The sequence below is a fragment of the Tamandua tetradactyla genome, chromosome 19 (genome assembly GCF_023851605.1).
Source record: "Tamandua tetradactyla isolate mTamTet1 chromosome 19, mTamTet1.pri, whole genome shotgun sequence".
NCBI classification, from domain to species: domain Eukaryota; kingdom Metazoa; phylum Chordata; class Mammalia; order Pilosa; family Myrmecophagidae; genus Tamandua; species Tamandua tetradactyla.
This window is the reverse complement of record NC_135345.1, coordinates 51,701,386-51,724,940: the sequence shown is the minus strand read 5'-3', so window position 1 is coordinate 51,724,940 and position 23,555 is coordinate 51,701,386. Positions and strand designations below refer to the sequence as shown.

The 23,555-nt window shown below is 38.4% G+C and overlaps 1 protein-coding gene across 3 annotated transcripts; it reads left to right on the top strand.

Annotated features, from left to right (window-relative positions):
* Positions 1–601: 601 nt before the first annotated feature.
* Positions 602–23,242, top strand: OCIAD2 (OCIA domain containing 2). 3 transcript variants are annotated; one of them, XM_077136826.1, is made up of 7 exons: positions 602–701; positions 5,684–5,810; positions 10,714–10,810; positions 12,736–12,789; positions 15,478–15,525; positions 16,239–16,356; positions 19,406–23,242. In XM_077136826.1, exons 2-7 carry the CDS (start codon positions 5,745–5,747, stop codon positions 19,485–19,487), a joined length of 465 nt encoding a protein of 154 aa, XP_076992941.1. In that variant the 5' UTR covers positions 602–701; positions 5,684–5,744; the 3' UTR covers positions 19,488–23,242. The 3 variants fall into 3 exon arrangements, with proteins under 3 accessions (XP_076992941.1, XP_076992942.1, XP_076992940.1); XM_077136827.1 differs by lacking the exon at positions 602–701 and adding an exon at positions 3,178–3,239; XM_077136825.1 differs by lacking the exon at positions 602–701 and adding an exon at positions 3,341–3,510 and having other exon boundaries at positions 19,406–23,241.
* Positions 23,243–23,555: the final 313 nt, after the last annotated feature.

Here is a 23,555-nt window from a genome sequence, read left to right as displayed (position 1 = left end):
CAGGCCGGAGGTGGAAGGAGCTGGATGTGCACAAGGAAGAGGAAGGAGGCCAGTGTGGGTGCAGGAAGGAGGAGAGGGAGGGGGTCAACAGTGTGGAGGCACAGAACCCAGTTAGGACCCTGCAGAGAAAAGGTGAGGAACGGTGAAGACCTTCAGTGGTGAGCCACATCCTCTCTTCCAACTGAACACACTCCTTGGGACCCAGCTGCTCATCCCATGGGAGACGCTCAGCTGACTTGAAGTGGGTGGTGGACGTGGCAAAGGCACTCAGGAGCTCCCTCATGGCCCCTCTATCGGGGAGGGGATGGACAACACACAATGGAAAGAGAAAGCTTGGGTGCCAATCGGAGTTGGGTTTGAACCCAAAATCCCGCTGTGGCCCTGAACAAAATCGGTTGCCTCCTCTGTAAAATGAGATGATAGTGCCCTTCCTAAAGGGCTGTAAAAACAGATCGCAGATCTCGTTAAAAGTACCGTCAGAAAAAGGCACTTTCATCAATTGTAACAAATGTACCAATCCAATGGAGGATGTTAATAAGAGGGAAGTATATGAGAATTCTGTGTTCTATGCATGATTGTTCTGTAAATCCACAAATTCTCTAATTAACAATAACAAAAAGCAGCAGCCAGAAAAAGAAGACGTATCACCTACAGAGGAGCGACATTAAGGCTGACAATATATTTATCTCAGAAACAGTCAAGTAAGAAAGTCTGTGGAACAATATTTTCACAGTACTGAAAGAAAAAAATTGTAAATGAAAATATCTTTTAAAAACGAATATAACATGGGCGGGCCGCGGTGGCTCAGCGGGCAAAGTGCTTGCCTGCTATGCCGGAGGACCTCGGTTCGATTCCCGGCCCTAGCCCATGTAACAAAAAACGGAAAAACAAAATACAATAAAACAAGAAAATGTTTAAAGATGTTTCCCTTTCTTCCTTCCTTCCTTCCTTCTATCCTTCCTTCCTTCTCTCTGTCTTTCCTTTAAAAAAAAAAAAAAAAAAAAAAAAAAAAAAAAACGAATATAACATAAGAACTTTTTCAGACCAAACAAAGCTGAAAGGACTATCAATTGACCTGCACAACAAGAAATGTTAAAAGAAGTCCTTTAGGAAGGAGTAAACGATATAAAATACCCAGAACTACATAAGGGAATGAAGAGCACCAGAAACGGAAACTGTGTAGAACAATATATAACTTTTTTTTATTGCTTAAATCTCTTCAAAAGAGAATGGACTGTTAAAAAATAATAATAACAATGTAATATGGGGTTTATTATATGCCTATAAATATGTATCAATTCTGTGTACACATAAATATATATATAAAGAGCAATAGAGAGAAATAAAATGTATGACAGCGGGGCACAAAGGCTAATAGGAACTCAAAGTATATTATTGTAAGTTTATTACACTATATGTGAAATGGTATAATGTTCTTTTTTTAACATTTTATTGTGAACGATAGCATATTTATAAAAAAGAAATAAATTTAAAAGTTCATTGTAACAACTAGTTATAGAACAGATTTCAGAATTCGGTATGGGTTACTGTTCCACGATTTCAGGTTTTTCCTTCTAGCTGCCCCAAGACACTGGAGACTAAAAAGAAATATCAGTATAATGATTCAGAAGTCATACTTATTTGTTAAATCCTAACTTCTTCATTATAACTCCTTTCTTGATTCTTCTTACAATTTTTAGGGATATTTGGGTTATGCCCATAGTAACTTTTTTCATGTTGAAAAGGGTGTCAACAATATGGGATAGAGGGATGGAACAGGTAGATGTTTTGGGTTTCAGGACTCATCTGGCCTAGAAACCATCTGAAGGTTTTAGGTTTCTGAAAATAAACTTAGTGCCTGCAACTTTTGTAGGATCTCAGATAGAGCCCTGGGTGTTCTTTAAAGAAAAAAAAAACTTTTTAATTGTATAATATATACACAGAGCAAAGAACTAAAAGAGCAATAGTTTCCAAAGCACGCTTCAACGAGTAGTTACAGGACAGATCTCAGAGTCTGTCATGGGCTACCATACTATCCTCTCAGATTTTGCTGTCTAGCTGATCTAGAACATTGGAGGCTAGAAGGAATAAACATTTTTTTTAACACCACAATTGATGCTTTTATGAAAAATTACATATGTACAAAAAAAAGCAATAAATTTCAAAGCACACTGCAATAATTAGTTGTAGAACAGATTTCAGAGTTTGGTATTGGTTACAATTCCACAATTTTAGGTTTTTACTTCCAGCTGCTCTAAGGTACTGGAGACTACAAGAAATATCAATGTAATGATTCAGCAATTCATACCCGTTTATTAAACCCTACCTTCGTTGTATAACCCCACCATCACCTTTGATCTTTCCCCCACTCTTTAGAGGTATGTGGGCTGTGGCCATTCTAACTTCTTCATGTTGGAAGGGCTGTCAACGATATGGGGTAGGAAGATAGAATGTTCTGGAAAGGCAGGCTCCTCTGCATTTCAGGACTTATCTGGTCCAGGGACCCATCTGGAGGTTGTGGGTTTCTGGAAAGTTACCCTAGTGCATGGAACCTTTGTAGAATCTTGTATGTTGCCTTAGGTATTTGTTAGGATTGGCTGGAAAGGTTTTGATTGGGGGTTGACAAGTTATGATAGGTAGCAATGTCTAACTGAAGCTTGGGTAAGAGCGACCTCCAGAGTAGCCTCTTGACTCTATTTGAACTCTCCCAACCACTCAGGCCTTATTTGTTACACTTCTTGTAGTCCTGGGTGTTCTTTAGGGTTAACAGGAATGTTGTAGGTTGGGATTTGTGTATAACCGGTTCTTCTTTTGAGATTGTCGGCTGACTGATACAGGCACCTTGTAGGGATTTTGATGGGCTGCATTGAATTGACAGATCTGTTTGGAATCTTTCTAGTCATAAGCTTGTTAGGCTTCTGTATTTATTTAGATCTTTATAGTCTTTTAATGAAGTTGTATCCTTTTTTTTTCATTAAAAAAAAAGATTGCACATAAAGAATATGAAAACCTGGCCCAGGGAGGGTGTTCAATAAATCGATGTTTCCATTGTCATTTTTGGAAAGGGACACTTTTGAAAGACATTAAGGAGGGAGAATTTACGCGGTGTTCAGGACCCGGCTGGGGAGCTGGGAGGAAGGTTTTAGCATGAGCCAAGTTTCACTGTCAGCGTTTGGCTGTAGGTGACGATGGCACCAACAAAGAAAGGGACTGCAAGACGGGGATGAGGGGTGACCTCGGTGAGTGTCTGGGTTCGAAGTACAGCCCTCCCCCCCACCCCCCAACCTTCTTCGGTGACGAGCGGCGAGGTGAAGGGGCGGAGCAAGAGAAGCAAGGAGGGGAAGGCGGGGAAAGAAGGGCAGCTGGCCCGGGAACCCCGGCAGCGGGTAACTGGGTCTCTGTCGCGCGCCGAGGGAAGCCGGGAGGAGTCCGGGCGGCGGCGGAGGGAGGCGAGATCTGCTGAGCGCGCTCCCCAGAGGTGGCCTGGGAGGCGACCCTCGTCCCCCGCAGGTGAGCCCCGCGGATCGCCCGCCCGCCGGGGGGTGGCAGCCCCGGCCGTGGCGTGGAGGAGGTGGGCTCCTCCGCCCGCTCTACTTCCGGGACCCCAGGGGAGGAGGGTACCGCGGGGCAGCGCTTCCGAAGGTCGGGAAGGGCCGCTTTGAGCCTCCCCTTGCAACTACTCCCCGCTGGGCTCGGGCAGGCGCTGAGCTCGATCCCCTGGTGCCACTGGTCCAGGGTTGGGGGATTGGGGTGGCACTGGCGGCCCCGGCTAGGGGGGGGCGGCAGATTCCGGACTTGCCCACTGCTCAGAAAGCCCAGGGACACCCCTTCCCCCCGCTGCCCATCCAACCGAGCACCTACCTTTCTCCTCCACATCCTGCCGCGCATCTCCCACTTCCCACCAGTTAGACCCCCTTTCCTCCCTGGGAGAGATGCTGGAACCCCAGACCCGACTGTGGGTGATGGTTGCTGCGCTTGGAACCGCGCAAGACCCTCGAGAGGCCTTTTGAGCCGTGGGCTGATGATTAATTGGGTGCGAGGGGATGCGATCACCAAAGCTGAGTTGTTGTGGGAGCCTTTTGAAAGCTTAAGGCCTGGCTAAGCAAAGATAATACAATTCGGCCTTAGGTACATAGGCATCCTGGGGTTCCTCAGGAAATAAGGTGCCCAGGGCCATTCTAACCGCTGCTGCCTCCTGTTCACTCCCTCCATGTGCGCTGCCCCCTGGGTAGGGGCGGACCTCATCTGCCGTCCTGCAACAGCCCCTCCTGTCTGTGTTCCTTACTTTCACTGAATAGGTGAGAAAGTTGAGTCAGAGAGACATTGACTCCCTTCAAAGCACAGGGCTCACAAGGAGTAGAGTCAGGAATTGAACCCAGGTCTTTCTGACTCCAGGACTGTCTGCTACAGGACATCACGTTGCCTCTAAAATAACATTAAGCCCCTAAGGTAAAGTTTGGTACAAGTAAGGGCCCCCTTGGGTCCTATGCCTGGCAGTTTAGTAACTAATGTAGGCAACAGAATTTTCCATGATTTGGTGCACATTTTGCAGGGAAACCAGTGGTATGGTAAAGTCCAGGGCTGCAGAGTATGATGGCCAAGTGTTGTGTGATGGGAATGGTTGACTTGGAGTATTCCCATCTTTGCCAAATCCAGGATCCACTTCTCTGAGCCATTTGACACCTTCAGCATTTCGCTCCTTTAGGAAACTCTTCCTCCCACTGTATCAGCAGTTTTTTCTCAATCATTACCTTGACCTGTTTTTCTTCTCTTAATTGCCTATGTTCCCCTGGGTTCCGTGTTCACACATCTTCACATTCTCCCATGCTCTTATTAGACCATTTTATTCAGGTTCCATGCACTGACATCTCTTTAATGACAACTCCCAGATGCGTCTCTCCAACGTACCCCTAACCTGGAATTCCAGACCCAAATTCTCAAATCTGCAAACCCTACTGAATAATTCAACTGTATGCCCCACAGGCATCAAATCCAACCTTTACAAACCCACATTCTCTGTCCCTCCTACCAGGTCTTGGTTCAGGTCTCCATCGTTCTTTGCCTAGACTATTATATTAGCACTTCCTCCACACTGGTCCTCCAGCCCTGTGGTCTGTCCACCCTCTGTTGACCCTACTGAAAGCTCAGGAGTGTCTTTGGTATCTTCAGACCTGACCAGACAGTATAGACTTTTCTTCCTCTCTCCTTCTTCAGCCCCCTGTATGGATTTTTAGGGGAACCCTTTTCATATTGTATAACTGTTGACTTGTTTGCTTTCCAGTTAGACTGTGGGTTCCTTTAAGGCAGTAATTTTATGTTATTCTTCTTTGTATCCACTGGCCTGGCACATAATAAGCACTTAGTAAATATTTGTGTAATTAATGATCTTGAAATGAAATGAAACATATTCTAGGAACACAATTTATCAGTGGTAAAACATTTCACTGAACACAGTGACATTTCACTCTACTTTGAATTTGACCTGTTGCCATTTCTGGGACAATGTGTGTATGTTAGTCAGAGAGGAACATTAGGAATTGTGCTTGCAGATGACTGCAGAATAAGAGCCACGACAAAATGAAAATAAATGCTTCCAATGGGTGGAGTTGATGCTAAAGGATGTTTTTAAGGTTGATATGAACATTCAGTCATAGCATAGTGATTTTCTTTTACTTTCCTTAAGCATTTGGTGAAGCAGTAAGCAGAGGACACTCAACTAGAAGAAAAGTAAGGACACAATCATCATGACTTCAATTTCTACTCATGGAAACCAAGATAAAGGCCCCCACTTCCCACCACCAAGCAAGCAGGTACATTTTTAATTTGGTAGTCTACCATCTCAGAGCAATATCACATAGGACTTTTGTAAAGCTTTCTCCTAGACCAGTCCTCATAATTTTTTTTCAGTCAGGCACCTTATTGGATGAATTCAGGGAAAATGGAATGAGGAAGGAAAGTGTTTTGACTGCCTTCAAAAGATGCCTTTTAAAGTTTATTTGTAAAATCCTTTCTTTACACTTCCCTACTTAGAATCGAGCATAATGAACTGTTAGGCAGACTGTCAATAACTGAAAAGGTTTCCTTCAGTAGAGCAAAACTCTTAGTTGAATCTAACAGAATGAGACATCGTGCCTGTTTTGCTTTGTTTTGTTTTCCCACTTTTTTTTTAATCAAGATTCAATCAAGCTAAACATATTCTGCTGGTAGGTGTTCCTAATCAGGATAGCAGGGGTCTAAGGTACTGGAGTAGTCATCAGACTGAAAAGCCAAGTGTTAACTTGGCACATTTTTTCAACTCAAGAAAGAATATGATGTGTTTCAGGAGCACATAAATGAAGAAAAGGGACAGCAGTGTTATGGGTAAATGGATTCTGTCTTCACTGGGGTCAATTTTCAAGCTAACAATAGTTTGTAGAAGCGGTGGTGTTTAAGGAGCAAAGTTTAGGCAAACAGATGAATGATATCAAGTCACGACAAGAATGTGGACACCCGAGTTGCCTGTGTGAAACAGAGAGCCCTAAAACATTTATGGCTGCACAAAAAAGGGTGACCTGTGCTCCTGCTGGGGAGATTCAGGGACATTAATCTTGACTGCATGACTCATAGCAATTGAAATGGTCTGTGGTCAGTGTCTCTGACCCTGTGGGTTTATATCTGGGTGTGGTGGGGGTAGGGGAATGAGGAGTTCCTTGCTTCTTTTGCAGCCACAGCCAGAAGCAAGAACAGATAATTACACCTAGCATAGAAGGAGTACTTTCAGTGTAGTGGTTGTGTTGAGGAACTAAGGTGAATAGAAAGTGAGAGCATCTCCTTCTTCCATTGCCAGACTCACTCTGACCACCACCTCCTTGTATTGCTTTGTGGGACGTCACATAGAAAGAGGAGGAAGGTTAGCTGGGGTTGCTTGTAGACCTCTGTAGTGAGGCATAGGTGCCTCACTGTCCCTCCACCTTGTTAATGTGACTTCATGCATGTATGCTTGGGATAGTGCCTGGCCCAGGAGAAAGTGCCCAAGAAATGGTAACTGCATCCATGTTGACATTCACTATGAACAATTAAAGAGTCTGAAAAAGAAGAAGAGAAAACCAGCAAGGTAAACTTCAAAAGCCAGATAGCTGCCCCTCAGTAAGAAAGACATTAAACCGCTAATAGATGAATGATAAATGACATGTATAAATAATTCACAAACAAGAAATACCAGTGCAACTTTTATAGTAAGAAACAATTTTTTTAATTGCACCAAAACCCAGAACTTCAGTCTAATCACGAGACAAATTCTTATAGAGGGGCATCCTGCTAAATACCTGACTAGTACTTAAAATTGTCAAGGTCATCAAAAACAAGGAAAGTCTGAGAAAATGTTACAGCCACCACTTGTCTAGGACACATGACATGTGGCATCGTAGATGGGATCCTGGAACAGAAAAGGGACATTGGATAAAAACTAAGGAAATCTGAATGGTATGGACTTTAGTTAATAATAATGTATCAATACTGGTTCATTAATTGTCACAAATGTAACCACACTAATATAAGAGGGGAAGTTATTTGGGGAGGAAGAAAGAGGGAAATCTCTGTATTGCTAATTTTTCTGTAAATCTAAAACTTTTTTAAAAATCTGTTTCTAAGGTTCGTGTAAGATCAAATGTTCTAGACCCTTCCAATACCAAAAATTCAGAGTTGCCATACCCCAAACAACCCCAAAGAGGGGTACGGAAAGATCAAAGGTGATGGTGGAAATATACATAGAAGATAGGACTTAACAAATTAATATGAATGCTGAATCATTAAATTGATATCTCTTTTAGTCTCCAGTATTTTAGAGTAGCCAGAAGTAAAAACCTAAAATTGTGAAATTGTAACCCATGTCAAAGTCTGAAATACGTTCTACAACTAATTGTGGTGCTGTGCTTGGAAATTTATGTTTTTTGTATATATGTTATTGTTCACAAGAAAAGAAGGGAAAAAAGTTGATTGTGGTGACAAAGTATTTAAACCCTCTAGTCTTCTATATTCTGAAGAAGCTAGAAGGAAAAATATGAGAGGTTTGTATGGTAGCCCATGACAAACTCTGGAATCTGTCTTGTAACCACTTGTTGAGGAGTGCTTTGAAAACTATTGCTTTTTTATTCTTTGTTTTGTATATATGTTATACTATACAATTTTAAAAAGTTAAAAAAAATCAAATATTCTAACCAGATAAAATTGGGATAAAATAGAAAAACACTCATAGTTTTTCATGTTTAGATGATAATTGTATTATTAAATGGTCTGATGGATCCTACCTAGTTGGATGGTCAGGTTAGGTCCATTCTAATACATTTTAGGACTCTGAGTTCTGACTGGACCAAAACAGAATAAACCAATCCCCATGTTGCCCTTTATACTTAGTCATGGTTTATTCTGCTTATCACAGTTAGAGATAATTTGACACTTATATACGAGAGTTGGAATTTATAGACAGATCTTCTTTAACAGAACAAATGAACTTCATTTGAATCATTGTGTATTTGGTAATTATGTGACTGTCTGTTAGTCCAATGATTAATACATATTTTACATTGTAGAGACTCATGTGTGTGTGTTGTGTGTGTTGTGTGTGTGGCCAGCTTAATTGTAGAGACTGATACTTAGAACCATTGGCCCATATTTGATATATGCATCATATATAGAGATATCACTATTCAGCAGTGATCTGTGATAACTCTGGCTGTTAATAAAGTTGTTATTGACTGCTTTAAAGATTCTGCCATAATAATTTCTGACCCAGGATACAAAAATCTCAATAAAATAAATTTTAAAAACCTATATATATATATATATATATATATATATATATATAAATTTTTTTTTGAGAGGCAACTAGAACAAAAAGTTTGGTTGTAGGAATTTTATCCACAACGGAAGAGAAGGGCAGTCTCACTGAAGAAATACCCACAATAGCTTAAGTTCGGATACTTGGGGAAATTCTCGAATTTCCATAACGTTATTTAATGGCAAAAACTTTAAGTGATGATCAAGGACACTTTAAATAGTGAGAGATACTAGATAGAAAACTCGCTAAGTTAAAAGGAATATGAAGAGATGCTCAGACACATTAGTTGTCAGAGAAATGCAACTAAAACAAAGAAAAAATAATTACTTTATGCCTATTAGACTGTGAAAATTTGGAAGACTGGTAATGCCAGGTGCTGTGAAATCCTGTCTTGACTCTTATCTGTTTGGAATGCAGCTTAACTAGCTCTTATGTAGCCTGTAAGGGTATAGAGGAACCTCCAGGCACTGCTAGTTAGAATGGAAACTGGTGCAACCCTTGGGGAGAGCAGTCTAGCAATGCTTTGTCAAATTAAGAATATATGTGCCCTATATTTTACTTCTAGATTTATATACGAAAAACATTCTCACAGGGACCTTTAAGAAGCATGTGGTGGTAGGGACTTGGCGGCATCTTGGGGAGTTACGCAGCAGTTGGAAACAGAGGGCTAGATGTATTATGGCGACAAGGGTGGATCGTGAGAACATACACCTGAGTTGAAAATATTTTTTAAAAAGATATAGAAAAGAATGCCATCTACATAAAAAAATGTGTGCACCTAAAATAATGAACAATTAGCAAGAATGCCTGCAAACAAAAGATCCACATTAAACAGCCAGAGTGGTGGTGATGGACAGAAGGAAATGAGAGTGGCAATGTGGATTAAGGTGAATGAATGCACACACACATACAGAGGGGGCAGGATCGTAAATGATGGGAGGTTAGTCCAGATTATTGCGTATCAGTATGATAAAAAATATTGCAGAACTAGTAAAAATAATTGTTATTCAATTCCCAGTGCCTGCCCATGCCAAAAAATAAAAATAAAAAATAATTGTTAACTACATCAATAGTTACACCAGAAATTACGTGCAGACCACTTCTGAGTGTATAAAATACTGTTGAGATTAAAGTAAACTATATAGAATAATAAAAATCAGTTGATGAATTCACAGTCTAAAAATGCATAGAGATGCATACATAAATTGTAATACAGATACATAATAGAGAAACAGTATATGGATTATGGAATATATTAATTATGTTCTGTATTATGTATTACTTATATCTTAATAATGTCTTGATATAATTAATATATTCTATTCGATTATATTCTATATAATAATACACAATTATTAATTATAACATCAATATATTAATAGTAATAAAATAATTGTGCTAATTACTATGTTGATATTGAATATTATATAATGTATAAATAGTATTACAGTTCTCTGAATGTTATCCTAGATGTCTAAATAATGTGCTGCCGCCAAAATAATAACTCTCTTTTCACCCAAAAGGCAACATTTGAGCTGGGTCTTAAGAAGTCCAGATAGGCAAAGGAAGTGAGTAGCATTCTAGATAAAATGAATTGCATGGAAGTAAGAGAGAGAATGTGACCCTTCCAGTAATACAGCCTGGCCAGTTATCAGCTCCATGTTCGCTAGTCAGTGAATCACTCTGATTCTCCACCTGGAATTCTTTCTTTGACGAAATTGATCCAGCATTCCAAGATGGGAAATACCCTCAGAAACTGGTAATTGCTCCGTGCTGGCAGCTGGCACAAGATGCACACGTGCAGTGACAGCAGAGACCTCCCAAGCCTCCTTCAGAGAAAATAAAGTGGATGCTTTTCTGGTGATTTCAGTTAATTCACAACATAGCTTTCCTTACAGAGCCTGTTATTTTGCCCCAAATCAAAACTCCACATCCACAGAGGAGAGATTTCAAAGATTATCCGAGAATGTCAAGAAGAAAGTTTCTGGAAAAGAGGTAATTGCACCCCACTTTCTTTGTTAACACTATATATATGCTGCAATATACTACCTGAATCTCATAGTCGTTTGGTGGTAGTGGCTTATTTTTGAGAAGGAACTTTGCATAAATCCCTGCTGAATTTTGATATTTGGGGGCTGAGTTTAATTCCATGTTGAGACCTTTTTATTTTTTAGGGCAGAGACAATATCTGATTAAGAAACACTTTAGCTCATTTTGCAAAAAAGCAGTGTATACCTCACACTATCTTTGATGTGACCAGAAATGTGTACGAGGAGTGTCATTTAGAATTTCTTGATTACCAAAGCATAAACCTTCCTAAATTCCACTAGATTCTAAGCTCCATAGAGTTTAGGAACAAAGTCAGGGTGATTGCTTCATCCCAGAGCCTAGCACAGGCCCTAACACATAGAAAATGCTTGACAAGTATTTGTTTAATGAGTGATAAATAGCATTTCATTTATACTTCTCTTACATCGTCTGCTGAGTCACTTGGTCTTTCTAGGCCTGCCTTACATAAGACAAGAGTGTCAATTCAGGTTTTGCACTAAGGTCCCTTCCTATTTAAAATGCATGATTCTTCATTTGAAAATGTCATGATAAAGCCTATAGATACAGCCTCAACGCTCTGCACTATTGCTGATTTAGGGATAATGTATACTTTGAAATACTCATTTTTATTTCTTAAATCATTCACATTCAGTTTCAGCTATTTTGGAAGTACAACTGTCTTGAAGTTGATATTCATTTATACATTATTATGACCACTCATCATGCTTCTTGAAATTCCTATCTTTTTCTGACAACCTATGAGTATGTAATTTAATTGCACCCTTGTAGATTGACACTCCAGTGTGACCTGTTTGCCTGTCTCATGATAGACAAATCCTACCCTGCAAAAATAAGTTGGATGGAAAAATATGGATGGAAAAGTACGTTGCTACTTGATTTGTCTTGGTTGCTAGGAGGAGCAGATGTTTATCGCTGCCCTCTGCTTTTGAAAAAAGTCATTTGAACATTTTGACAGAACTAGAAGCTGCATTTTGCCAAGCTTGTAGCTAAACGTCACCCATGTTTAATGTGAATTATCTTCAGAAAACAGACAAACCCAAAATGTGGGGGGAAATGTCATGAAAGACAAAAAAAAAAGGCAGGGAACTGTCCTAGATTAAAGCAGATTAGAGAAATGTGATAACTAAATCTAATGCATGATCCTTGATTTTCTGGGTTCAAAAACAACAAAAACCCACAGCTCTGAAGGACAGTATTGAACCAGTTGGGGAGAATTGAAAACAGATTATGCATTATTGATATGATTACCATTATCATATCAATGTTAAAGTTCTTGAGTATGCCAATGATTTTGTGGTATGTGGGGAAAGGATGTTCTTGTTCTTGGAAGATACTCACGAAGTATTTATTGGTGAAGAGTCGTGATATTTGCAAATATCAGATGGCTCAGAAAAAAAGGGAGAATGATAAAGCAAATTTGGCAAAATGTTCACAATTAATTAATTTGGAGTATGCAAGACTTTATTGTACTTTTTAAAAAAACTTTTATGTAGGATTGAAAATGTCAAAAATATACAGTTAATGGAAACTCTCAAATTCAGGAGCAAAGTGGTACATACACACTAAGATGCTGTGTTGTACACTGGCCGTTCAGTAAATGGGAAGGTTAGGGACGGAGGAGTATGCAGTTCAGGTTTGTTCAGATAGAGGCTGTGCACGGGCTAAGTGCTTGGGCAGATCCAAGAAAAAGAAAATTTAGGGCCTATCTGTTGAATGAGTAAAGTAACGAATGAATACAAACTACTGCTGAGACCAGAAAGAGAAAAAAGCTCAGAATAAATCTCCCTGTTTTCTAGGTGAGGTGCCAACTTTTAAAATACCAATATTGAAGGACAGTTTTTGTTTTTCAGCTCTGCCTTTTTCTCTTGTAAGCATGCTTGTCACCCAAGGACTAGTCCACCAAGGTAAGATTCGATATTTGTTAAATAGCTAATCTTAACATAGCCCAGTTTTCTGTGACCCTCCTGGTATCTTTTTGACATTTAATTTTTGTGAGCAATTTATTTATGCAGACTTTTGTCTATTTTCAGTCTGTGTGCCTATGGTAGGCAGAATAATGGCTCCCCCTAACGTGTCCTGATGCCCAGGACCTGTGAATATGTCAGGTTACATGGGAAGGGGAACTTAATGTTGCAGATGGAATTAAGGTTGCCAAACAGCTGACCAAAATAGGGAGATTATTCTGAATTATCTAGGAGAGCCCAACAAAGGTCCTAAAAAGTGGGAGAGTGCATTTGAAAGCAGAACCAGAGAACTGGCAACATGAGAAGGGCTCAGTCCACATTGCTGACTTTGAAGATGGAGAACGCGGCCACAAGCCAAAGAATGTGGATGGCCTCTAGCAGCTGGAAAGCCCTGGGAAACAGATTATCCCCTAGAGTCTCCAGAAGGCACACAGCCTTGCTAACCTCTTGATTTTAGTCCAGTGAAACCCATTTTGGACATTGACCTCAGAACTCTAAGATAAGTTTATGTTGTTTTAAGTCACTAAGTTTGTGGGAACTTGTTACAGCAGCCATTGGAAATTAACACAGTGCTGTTCTCTGTATTGGAGTCCCTGGGTCTCCCAGGGCCTCAGTCTAAGGCTGGACTGATAGTTCACTGCACAGGGATATTCAAAGGAGGGGCAAATAGGGTTGCATCTTGTCCTGGCAATAGGAGGGGCTCCCTGTCCAATTTGTACAACAAAACCAGGAGGACTATCAGCCCACCTGCATCCCATCACATAACCTCTTCCTGCCTCTTAGAGTTTTCCTTCTTGCCTCCTTGTTCTTTCTTCTTCCTTCCTTGTTCTCTTTTTTTCTCCTTCTCTCCACCTGGCTAATTAATCCACAGACATTGCTTAGTTCCCAGGTAATGATAACCACACCCCGACCCTGTTCAAGCCCATTTTATATATACTACTGATACCAGGACTTTTAAAGGGTTATTTGTACCCAATAAACATAAGGGAAGATGTTCTAGTGCTTTTTTTTTTTTTTTTGAGTATCAAAGATCATATGTCTCTTGTAAGTAGGAAAATCCCACTTCAACCAATATAAATTCTTGTAATTTCATTTTTTGACCTTAAGATAGACATTTTTGTAGAAATATTTTCATCAGTAACAAGCCTTTATCATCAGACCTTTTCTGAGACAGAAAAAAAAATGTCAGGGATATCCATTAGGATTATGTTTTATAATATCGCACTCCTCAAAATCGACCATTTTCCAGAGGGGCCAACCTCTCCAGAATATCAACTACTTCCATCCCCCTATGCCATATTATTGATAGCCCCTTTCAACATGAAAAAGTTAGGATGGGCATTGCCCAAATACCCCTAAAGAGTGGGCGAAAGGTCAAAGATGATGGTGGAGTTATACAGAGAAGGTAGGGTTTAACAAATAAGTATGAGTGCTGAATCATATTGATACTTCTTTTAGTCTCCAGTACCTTAGAACAGCTTGAAGTAAAATCCTCAAACTATGGAATTATAACCTATACCAAATTCTGAAATCTGTTCTACAACTAATTGTTGCAATGTGCTTTGAAATCTATTGCTTTTTGTATATGATTTTTCACACACACAAAAAAGTTTGTCATGTTATAGTTAATAATAAATAAAAGTTAAAAAAAAAATCGACCATTTTGGCATCTGTGAGAATGTTTTACCAGGGGCTCTTTGGTAGTTTTCTATGACTGCTATAACAAGTAATCACAAATTAAGTGGCTTAAAACAACACAGATTTATTAACTTACAGTTCTGGAGGTCAGAATTTCAACATGGGTCTCACTGGGCTGAAGTCAAGGTGTCAGCAGGACTACATTTCCTTTCTGGAGGCGTTAAGGGAGAATCTGTTTCCTTGCCGCTTCCAGCTTTTAGAGTCTGACTACATTCCTTAGCTTGTGGCCTCCTCCTCCATCTTCAAAGCCAACAATGACAAGTTCCTTTCACAATGCATCACCTTTTACCTTCTTCTCTGTCTTGCCTTTCACATTTAAGAACCCTTGTGACTATATCGTTTCCACCTTGTTTATCCAGGATAATCTCCTTATTTTTTTTTTCTCCTTATTTTAAGAGCAGCACCTTAATTCCATCTCTGTATCAATTTCCCATTGCCATGTAATATAACATACTCAGAGGTTCTGGGGATTACAACATGGACATTTTGTGGGTGCAAAGCATTATTCTACCTACCAGAGGCCATAATATTTTCATTTAAAAATTGTGGTATATATACTCTGAGAATCTAAATTTAAACTCTCTTTGTTGAATTACTTAAAAAGGGGAAGGGGCAAAAAAAAAAATGGAGAAGGGGCAATAGTTAATTTGAACTCAGTTATTAGTTCCACCTTCTTTGATGTCTTTAAATAAGTTCTGAGTTGTCTGTTTCATGATCTCTTTTTATACATTAAAACTAGGGTTTGGTGCTTGCCTAGAATTGCTATTTGGTTGTTAAATTCAACCAAGAACTGAATTCTTTTTAAGGTCATCTCTTTAGATTAAGAATCTAAGGAATTTTATATCTTAGATTTTAAAGGTAACTTTATACTTTATAAATGTAAGTAAATTGTGAAATAAAATAATAATATATTTATATATTACCCTTTAGGTTATTTAGCAGCTAATCCAAGATTCGGATCACTGCCTAAAGTTGCATGTAAGTCATAGACATAAAAGAAAAATAGATTCATGCTGGAAAAAGAGGATGTTTGTAGCATCTGGAGATCTGAATGTCCAAGTTAATCAAATTTCCTGTATTGACTGTCCGAAAAACCCATCTTCCTTTATTGCCACTTTGCATTTCTTAGTTAATTCAACACTTTTTGATGAAAGCTTATCAGTTAAGGACCTTCACCTTAAACAATCCTCTTTTAAAGCAAGAAGGAGGAAAAGGATTAGCAGAATATATAGATATCAACTGCAAATTGTAGATTGTTAGATCTACTAGTGATTTCTGTTTTCTTATTTTTACCACTCTTTTCAAAATATTTTCTGCAATGGAGCTTCATTCTCAGTTTTGTTCATTGACTGATCATGGTTCTTTTTTTTTTTTTTTAGAGAGAGGGAGGAAGGGAAGGAAAGACAGAGAGAAGGAAGGAAGGAAGAAAGGGAAACATCTTTAAACATTTTCTTGTTTTATTGTATTTTGTTTGTTTGTTTTGTTTTTTACATGGGCTGGGGCCGGGAATCGAACCGAGGTCCTCCGGCATGGCAGGCAAGCACTTTGCCCGCTGAGCCACCGCGGCCCGCCCTGATCATGGTTCTTTTAATATAAAAATTACTACTGGTATAAAAGAAAGTTCTAGAAGATCATTAACGGAGAAGATTCTGAACCTTTAAATTATCTGTTTTTCCTAACCTGCTTTACAGTTGCTGGTATCTTGGGATTTGGCCTTGGAAAGGCATCATACATAGGAGTGTGCCAGAGTAAATTCCATTCCTTTGAAGATCAGCTCCGTGGGGCTGGTTTTGGTCCAGGGCATAACAGGTTTGTAATCACTTTGATTGAGGGATTGTAAATGAAGACAATTATAAAAATTAAATTAAAGAATATTTACCATTTATAAAATTTTAACAGTTTTATAAAATCTAGATGTTAAAGAAAACCCTTTTACCCTCACATTTTGAGTTGTTGCCACTCAACTTCAACAGTAATTACCTAATACTTAATCACTTAATTTCTTTTCTCAACAAATATTTAATAAATACCTACTGTGTTAAGGGCATTATGTGAATCTCCAAAGAATATTTAATGAGCAGGCATTGCTTCTAATATCAGGAGGTTATATACAATTTAAACCCGTTTCTTTACTGCAGTACTTCTTAGAGCCTGTAATACATTAATATATATACAGAGGTTTCAATCTCTGCTATTAGGCTGCCTGTGATGAAAATCAGCTCTACCACTTACTAAGTTGTATGACCTTGGACAAGTTTCCTAACTCTAATCTTCAGTTTTCTCATCTGTATAAAATGGTTATCAGACTGTTTACATGAGAGTAAGGAATAAAAATGATTATTCATAATACTCAGTCAGTTCTCAAATATTAGCTATTTTTTAATACAGTATTACAGGGCTAGTGGTGGGGGCACATTTCTCGAAAGACCCCTCATTTGTCATCGTGGATTCTATTAGAGAAGCAGTATGATACAGTGAAAATAACATTGGACTAAAAATTAGAATAGCCAAATTCTTTTTCTAATTATGTAACTTTGGAAAGCCATATTCCCTGAACACATAGTGGTAGACAAAACTTTAAATGTCGTCTCTTCCTGATGAGCTATTTGAGGCTTGGAAAGGGGCAGAGACTCTCTGTCACATATTTAGTAGGAGGTGGAAGAGGGATTCTAGCCACATTTGTTTCCAAGTCCTTACTCTTTCCATTACACCAGCAGGGCTAGCACAGAGTCATTAACTTCATATTTACAGGCAACACCAACTTTATTCCATGCTTGCAAAGTTGTGTTTTGTTGTCAGTTTGCTAAGGAAAAATTGCCTGCATGATCTCACATGTGTAAGAACAGTGGGTAAAAAGCAATGTAAGCAATGGAGAGAATTTTGCTGACTGCTTCCTTTTCCTCTTTAATTACGGGAATTTATTTTGCAATTAACCAACTTTGGGTTCCAGGAAAATTATGAACCTAAGACTGAAATCTAGATTTTTGTGACAGTGCCCATTGTTCTCACTTCATGTATAAAAGGAGATAGTTGGTGTCCAAGACCCCTTTAAACGCTACATTCTATTTTTCCTTTTGGTTTGCCCATGTCCAACCACAGCAATCCAATGCTAGACTTCTGAAAATGGGCTTGCATTAGTAACTGGTAACCAGTTGCTAATCCTATGTGAAGGACCACTACAAGCACATCTTAGAGGCAGTAATTCACAAGCTATTTGGTTTTCTAATTAAGGGAAAGTAGATCAGGGTACCTAATTTGAGGTGGGAGGGGTAAGGAAGGATCATCAGAGAAGACAGTTCAGAGTAGGTGATGACACTTGACTTGAATTTTAAAAGACCCCAGTAGAAATTATAGTAAGTGTGAAGAAGGGGATTACAGGCCAAGAATAGCGTGTCCAGAAGGGAAACTTGACTTGTTAAGGAATCATAAATAGAACCTATGGCTGGAGCTTGAGGAGCCATTGAAGAGTGATAGAACACAAGCTAGAAGGCTAGGCGGGCAGGTTCAGTTTGGGGGGGGCAGAATTTATAGGCACACTAATAATTTTTACTTCATTCTCAAAGCCATGGGGTAAAAGAAGTGACAAAGGAAGGAGAGGGAAATTCATCATCCATCTTTCAAGGACTTCTAGTAGCAGCTCCTGGTCTTGCCACATGGTCTTGCCACCGTCCAAATAATCCTTCCCACCGTCCAAATAATCCTTCCCACTGAAGTCAGATTGATCTGTGTACAGCGCCCATCTCATCCCATCACTGTTTTGCAAAAATCCTTTGTATGCAAACTCTTCATAGTGGTAGGGGTCAATTAATGTTTTTTGAATAGAATTTGTAAGATTCTGAAACTAATACAAGGAAGAACCTTGAGGACATCTATTCTATGAGTGTTAATATCATTCCATGACTAATCAGTGCATTTTCCTTGTTATTGAATTAGATCCTGAGGAGATTGATACAAATCAGGCAAATAATGAGCCAGGAATTATGGAAAGGTCTTTTTTTTTTTTTAATTAAAAAAATATGTCTGTGTTTGTGTGTTTTGGTTTGTTAAAGCTGCCGGAATGCAATATGCCAGAACTGGGTTGGTTTTTACAATGAGAATTTAGTAGTATGCAAATTTACAGTACTAAGGCCATGAAAATGTCCCAATTAAAGTATCAACAGGATGATACATTCTCAAAGATGGGGTTCCTCTGTCAGATGAGAAGACACATGGCCAGCTTCTGCTGGTCCTTCCCTCCGGGTTCCTTACTTTCAGCTTCCTTGTGTCCTTGCTTGCTTCTCTGGGCTTTTCTTTCTGAGTGATCTGGATGTTTCTCTCCCTGAACTCTTTGGGCTTTTCCTGTCTTTAATCCTCAAAAAGGACTCCATTAAAGGATTAAGACTCACCCTAAATTGGGTGGGTCACATCTCGATTGAAGCAACCTAAACAAAAGCTCCTACCCACAGTAGGTCTGTGCCCATAAGAATGGATTAAAAGAACATGGCCTCTTCTGGGGTACATAACAGTTTCGAACCAGCACAATGTGTGTGTAGCCAAACTAAGTCTGTAAGCAAATAGTTAAATCCTGGATAAATGCACTGTGTATTTTTTGACTTTTGTGCTATTAATAGAAATTGTTCAAATTCAAAAAAGTTCAATTTGTTCAACTCCTTTGTAACCCAGACCACAAATACAATCATTATTGTCTTTTTTGGATGAAATTCTGGAGGTTTTAAACCAAGAAACACTTCCTGTTATTCATGTAAAAATTTAGGCTAGTAAACAGCGTAGAAATTGTCTCTAAGTAATGTGCCTCTAAGTAAGACAGAGCTTCCAGTGTCACAATACAAACTGTTATCTGTATTTGTTTCTATTTTAGGCACTGCCTGCTCACCTGTGAGGAATGCAAAACAAAGCGTGGATTAAGTGAAAAGGGAAGTTCACAGCCTTCAACTTCCTAAACTTTATATCTATGACTTTTGAAGTTTCTTAAAACCTCTGAATTTATACACATTTAAAATTTCAAATGTATTTTAAAATAGTATTATAGTGGAGCAGAAACATTATGATTCCAACTCTGCTAAAATGCTTTCCGATGAAAGGTTCTCAATTGAATCTCAGAGCCTTTTCATCAGAGCACATGTTTTTCTGCTATTTAAGAACTAGTTGGGAGCCTTCAAACATCAAAAAATAATAATAAAAATTGTGTTGCACTCTAATTTATTTACAGATGAGAAAAAAAATTAAAGACTTTTTTGATTCGCTTCTACCCATTCTTTCACTATGCATTTTTTCAGTGTTTTAAGTTCTCTGATGGAGGACAGGAGTGAATGTTGAAGAAGCGGGGAAGTCATGACTCCAAGAAAACTAAAGTGTGTGGACAAAGAGATAGAAGTAAAGGAAGTGCTTTCTAAAATATTGGGGCCACGATTTTTAGCTTAATGAATTTCATTTGAAAGGGTCACAATTTGAATCAACTGTCCTTTTGTTGTTCTAGATGATTTTATGGCTCATTGGTATGGTGGAGTTTGAAAATGTCCCATTGTCTTTAGTTACTAGCTTAGCTAAAGGCTACATTCTCATGGGCAGTACTCAAGAACCAGGTTCTTGTAAATAAATACTCCTTGTGGCCTGAAAAAATAAGCACAATTTCCCATACTGTCCCTCTTCTTTTTTAGGAATAGGTTATTATGGAAGAATTAATTCATATAGTTATCAACTCTTGGGGTTTTCGGGAGCTCAGAAGCAGCCAGTCCAGCTCCAATAGTTAGCACATTCCTATTCTCCTGCCATGTGTTTGCATGGAAAAGGGAAAAAAAACTTCCATTGGGGACCTTCTGTTTTTTGGCAGGTTGTTCTAAAGCCTTATATAAAAACTTGTTTTGCATCTTCTCAGGAAAGTGCTTTATATATGTGTCACCCTTTTTATATAGTGTGTGTTTGTGAGTGTGTGTGCAATTTTATGTTTTACTCAATATATCTTGAAACCTATACTGTGGAAGTGAAAAGGGAAATCTCATCCAAAGTTAATACCCAATGTGAAATATTGTTTGAACATTAAAAGATTTGAAAGTCCTCATTTTTATGTAAGCATTAAGCATGTGAAATGGAGTGATTTTAACTAAGCCTCTTTTTATGGCACATATCCTGTTTTATCAGTCAATAAATTCTATTTCTGTAAATCAGAACATGGAACCAATATCCTAGCTTCTTCCTAGCTAGATGCTGTTTAACTCTTGGCTCTGATGACTAGAAATTGGTGACTCTATTATCTCAGCTATTGGCAAAAATTCAGAATTAGATATATTTGTTTCTTGCACCCCAGAAAATGCTTTCCCATATTCAGAACATTTTCACATTGCTAAGCACAGCAAGTCAATGTTAAAGTCTTGGAGCCCTAGGAAGAGATGAGTCTACTATCGTTGAGAAGGAACATTCTTTTTACTGCTGACGTCTTAATAGTTCTTCTCAATCAAATTAGATTTATTGTTTGGGCTCTTTGCTTTTCCTAAGTAGATAACTTATTCATCAAAGCAGTTTATCAGAGTGATCTTAGTGTGAAAGGAAATCAATAAGGAAAAAGCTGGAAAGTCATCCAAGAAATCTTGTTTATTCTGCTGCTTATCTATTTTATGTATTTTCAAAGCACATATCTGGGAGAGAAATCTGTTCCTTGCAGTAAGCTGTGTTAAGGGTAAAACATCTGTTTTTTAACATTTAGAAATTACCAACACTCGTCACTAAGCAGGTCCGAAGCTTATGACAGCAGTAACTTCATGCAAAAAATCCTGGTAAAGAACACCAGGATAGGGGGTGCAAGGGTAGTTCAGTTGTAGAATTCTCACCTGCCATGCTGGAGACCCGGGTTTGATTCCCAGTCCATGCACTTCCCCCAAAACAAACAAACAAGCAAAACAAACAAGAAAACACAACAAATAAACAGAAAAATTTAACAAATGCTGCTGCAATAATGGGATACTCCCATGGAAAAATAATGAAATGAGACCCTGCCCTACAGGTACAAAAAAAAAAAAAAAAAAAAAAACAGCAGGATAAAGTTTAAATAAACTTGCATGAATTGACAAGACAATGCGGTAAAAGTCGGATATCTAACCAATTTTATTGGAAAATTTTCCCTATTATGATATGTACTGACATTCTAGAAAATATTCCATTACTTTGAATTTTATTAATGGAACTTAAAATGTGGACTCTAAGAGGATCATATGGTAGCCCATGACAAACTCTGGGATCTGTCCTGTAACTACTTGCTGAAGAGTGCTTTGAAAACTATTGCTTTTTTATTTCTTTGCTTTGTATATCTATTATATGATTAAAAAGTTAAAAAAAAAAAGAGAGAGAGAACATTAGAACACATATAATAGAAGAGAAACATTGTATTTTCTATCTCAGGTCAGTATTTTGACTTCCTCTTTTATTGAACAATTTCTTTAGCTTGGAAGAAAGTTCGTCAATTGAAAAACGTGCATGTCTGCTATCAATAACATACAAAATCAAGAATGATCAACCTGTATGATCATCTGTTGAATGATGGACTCAACCATCTTTAACCTTATTTAGTAGCAAGGTTTCTTGTTCTAGCTCCATCTTAGTGCTCTATCCTTACTCAAATTTCATAACTTCTGTGTTCTTCTGACTTCATTATCAGAAAATGAGTGTAATTAAGATTGTGAACAGTATTTTACATAAAATAGTATATGTATGATTATTTGTTTCTAAATTTTGCCTCAGTTTGTGTGATCCTGGAATTAAACTGTATTCTGCATGAAATGTATGCTTCACAATTAAAACAATAATCCTTTTGTGTCTGTTACTCTTATTAAAATAGAAAAATTTCCAGGACAATTTATATATAAATATATAGCTAGGAATACAGCTATATATATTATATATAGGATCAATTTAAATATATAACATATACTACATACGTCTATTTTTTTAATTCTCATGTTTAAAAGAGAATATTCTCTTCAACTGCTGACAGAATAGATGATTTGTCTATTTTCCATTAACATTATGAAAGTGGTAAAATTTATCTTGAATGACTTGATTAAAGTAATGAAAATGTGGTGCGGGTAATTTTCTTGAAATTCAAATAATGCAACCTATTTATCAACAGTGAAATTTTTCACTTTGGAATGCTGCCTCCCAAATTCTAGCTATACAATTTTATTTCATAGACATTTAGATTTAGCGGAGATTTCAGTGATTAATCAAGACAGTGCAAAGTCCAGGACCAGACAGGTAATATAATTGAGTGGAGATGGACTGGTTGTATATTAAACATAGGAATATACTTCACTTCCACACACACAAATACGTGGGCACATGGTTGTCAAACTTTCCGATTTTTCAAAACAAGCAATAAATGAAGGTTTTTATGTGTTGCCTGGTTTTTTAATGTTCATTCATTCTTTCATATATCATATATTTACTGTGTCTACCAGGCTCTTTCTTAGGTCCTAGGAATATATCTGTGAACCAATCAAAATTCCAATTTCTAAGAGCTTATAATCTCATCGGTGGTTTGTGGCTTGGGATATCACCCAACTTCCCAGCCACTGTGGAAATCCCCTGTTACCCAGGCAGGTGAGGTTGTAGGCCCTACTTAAGCCCCTCCAGGGAAAGGACCCCATAGACACTGCAGAGATGCTTAAATTATGGTGAGCCTGGGTTTGCTTCTCTCCCCTTGTAGATGGCAACGTCCTCCGGGACAGGAATTTGTACTTTGTTCATTTATTTTATTCTTCTCTCTGAATCCCCAGTCCCAAGCAGAATTCGTGGCCAGATACAGGCACTTAGTAAATTTGGGGGGGCTAAACCTGTAACTCGCACAATTTTACACCTTGTGGCTAAAATGTATAATTCTTGTGTTCTTACACATAAGTCTTTAAATACAGGAAGGCATATTCCTCTGTCAGAAATCTGACTCAGTTGTTTTAACCACTGGAGTGGATTTCTAGCCCCGTCACGTCCTGGTCTTGGACACCCTTTGCCCTATGGTGCCT

Coding starts and splice junctions, on each gene's coding strand:
- OCIAD2 (XM_077136826.1), top strand. CDS start 5,745: ATGACTTCAATTTCTACTCATGGAAACCAAGATAAAGGCCCCCACTTC. Junction 5,811..10,713: donor TCCCACCACCAAGCAAGCAG/GTACATTTTTAA, acceptor CTTTCCTTACAG/AGCCTGTTATTTTGCCCCAA. Junction 10,811..12,735: donor AGAAAGTTTCTGGAAAAGAG/GTAATTGCACCC, acceptor TTTGTTTTTCAG/CTCTGCCTTTTTCTCTTGTA.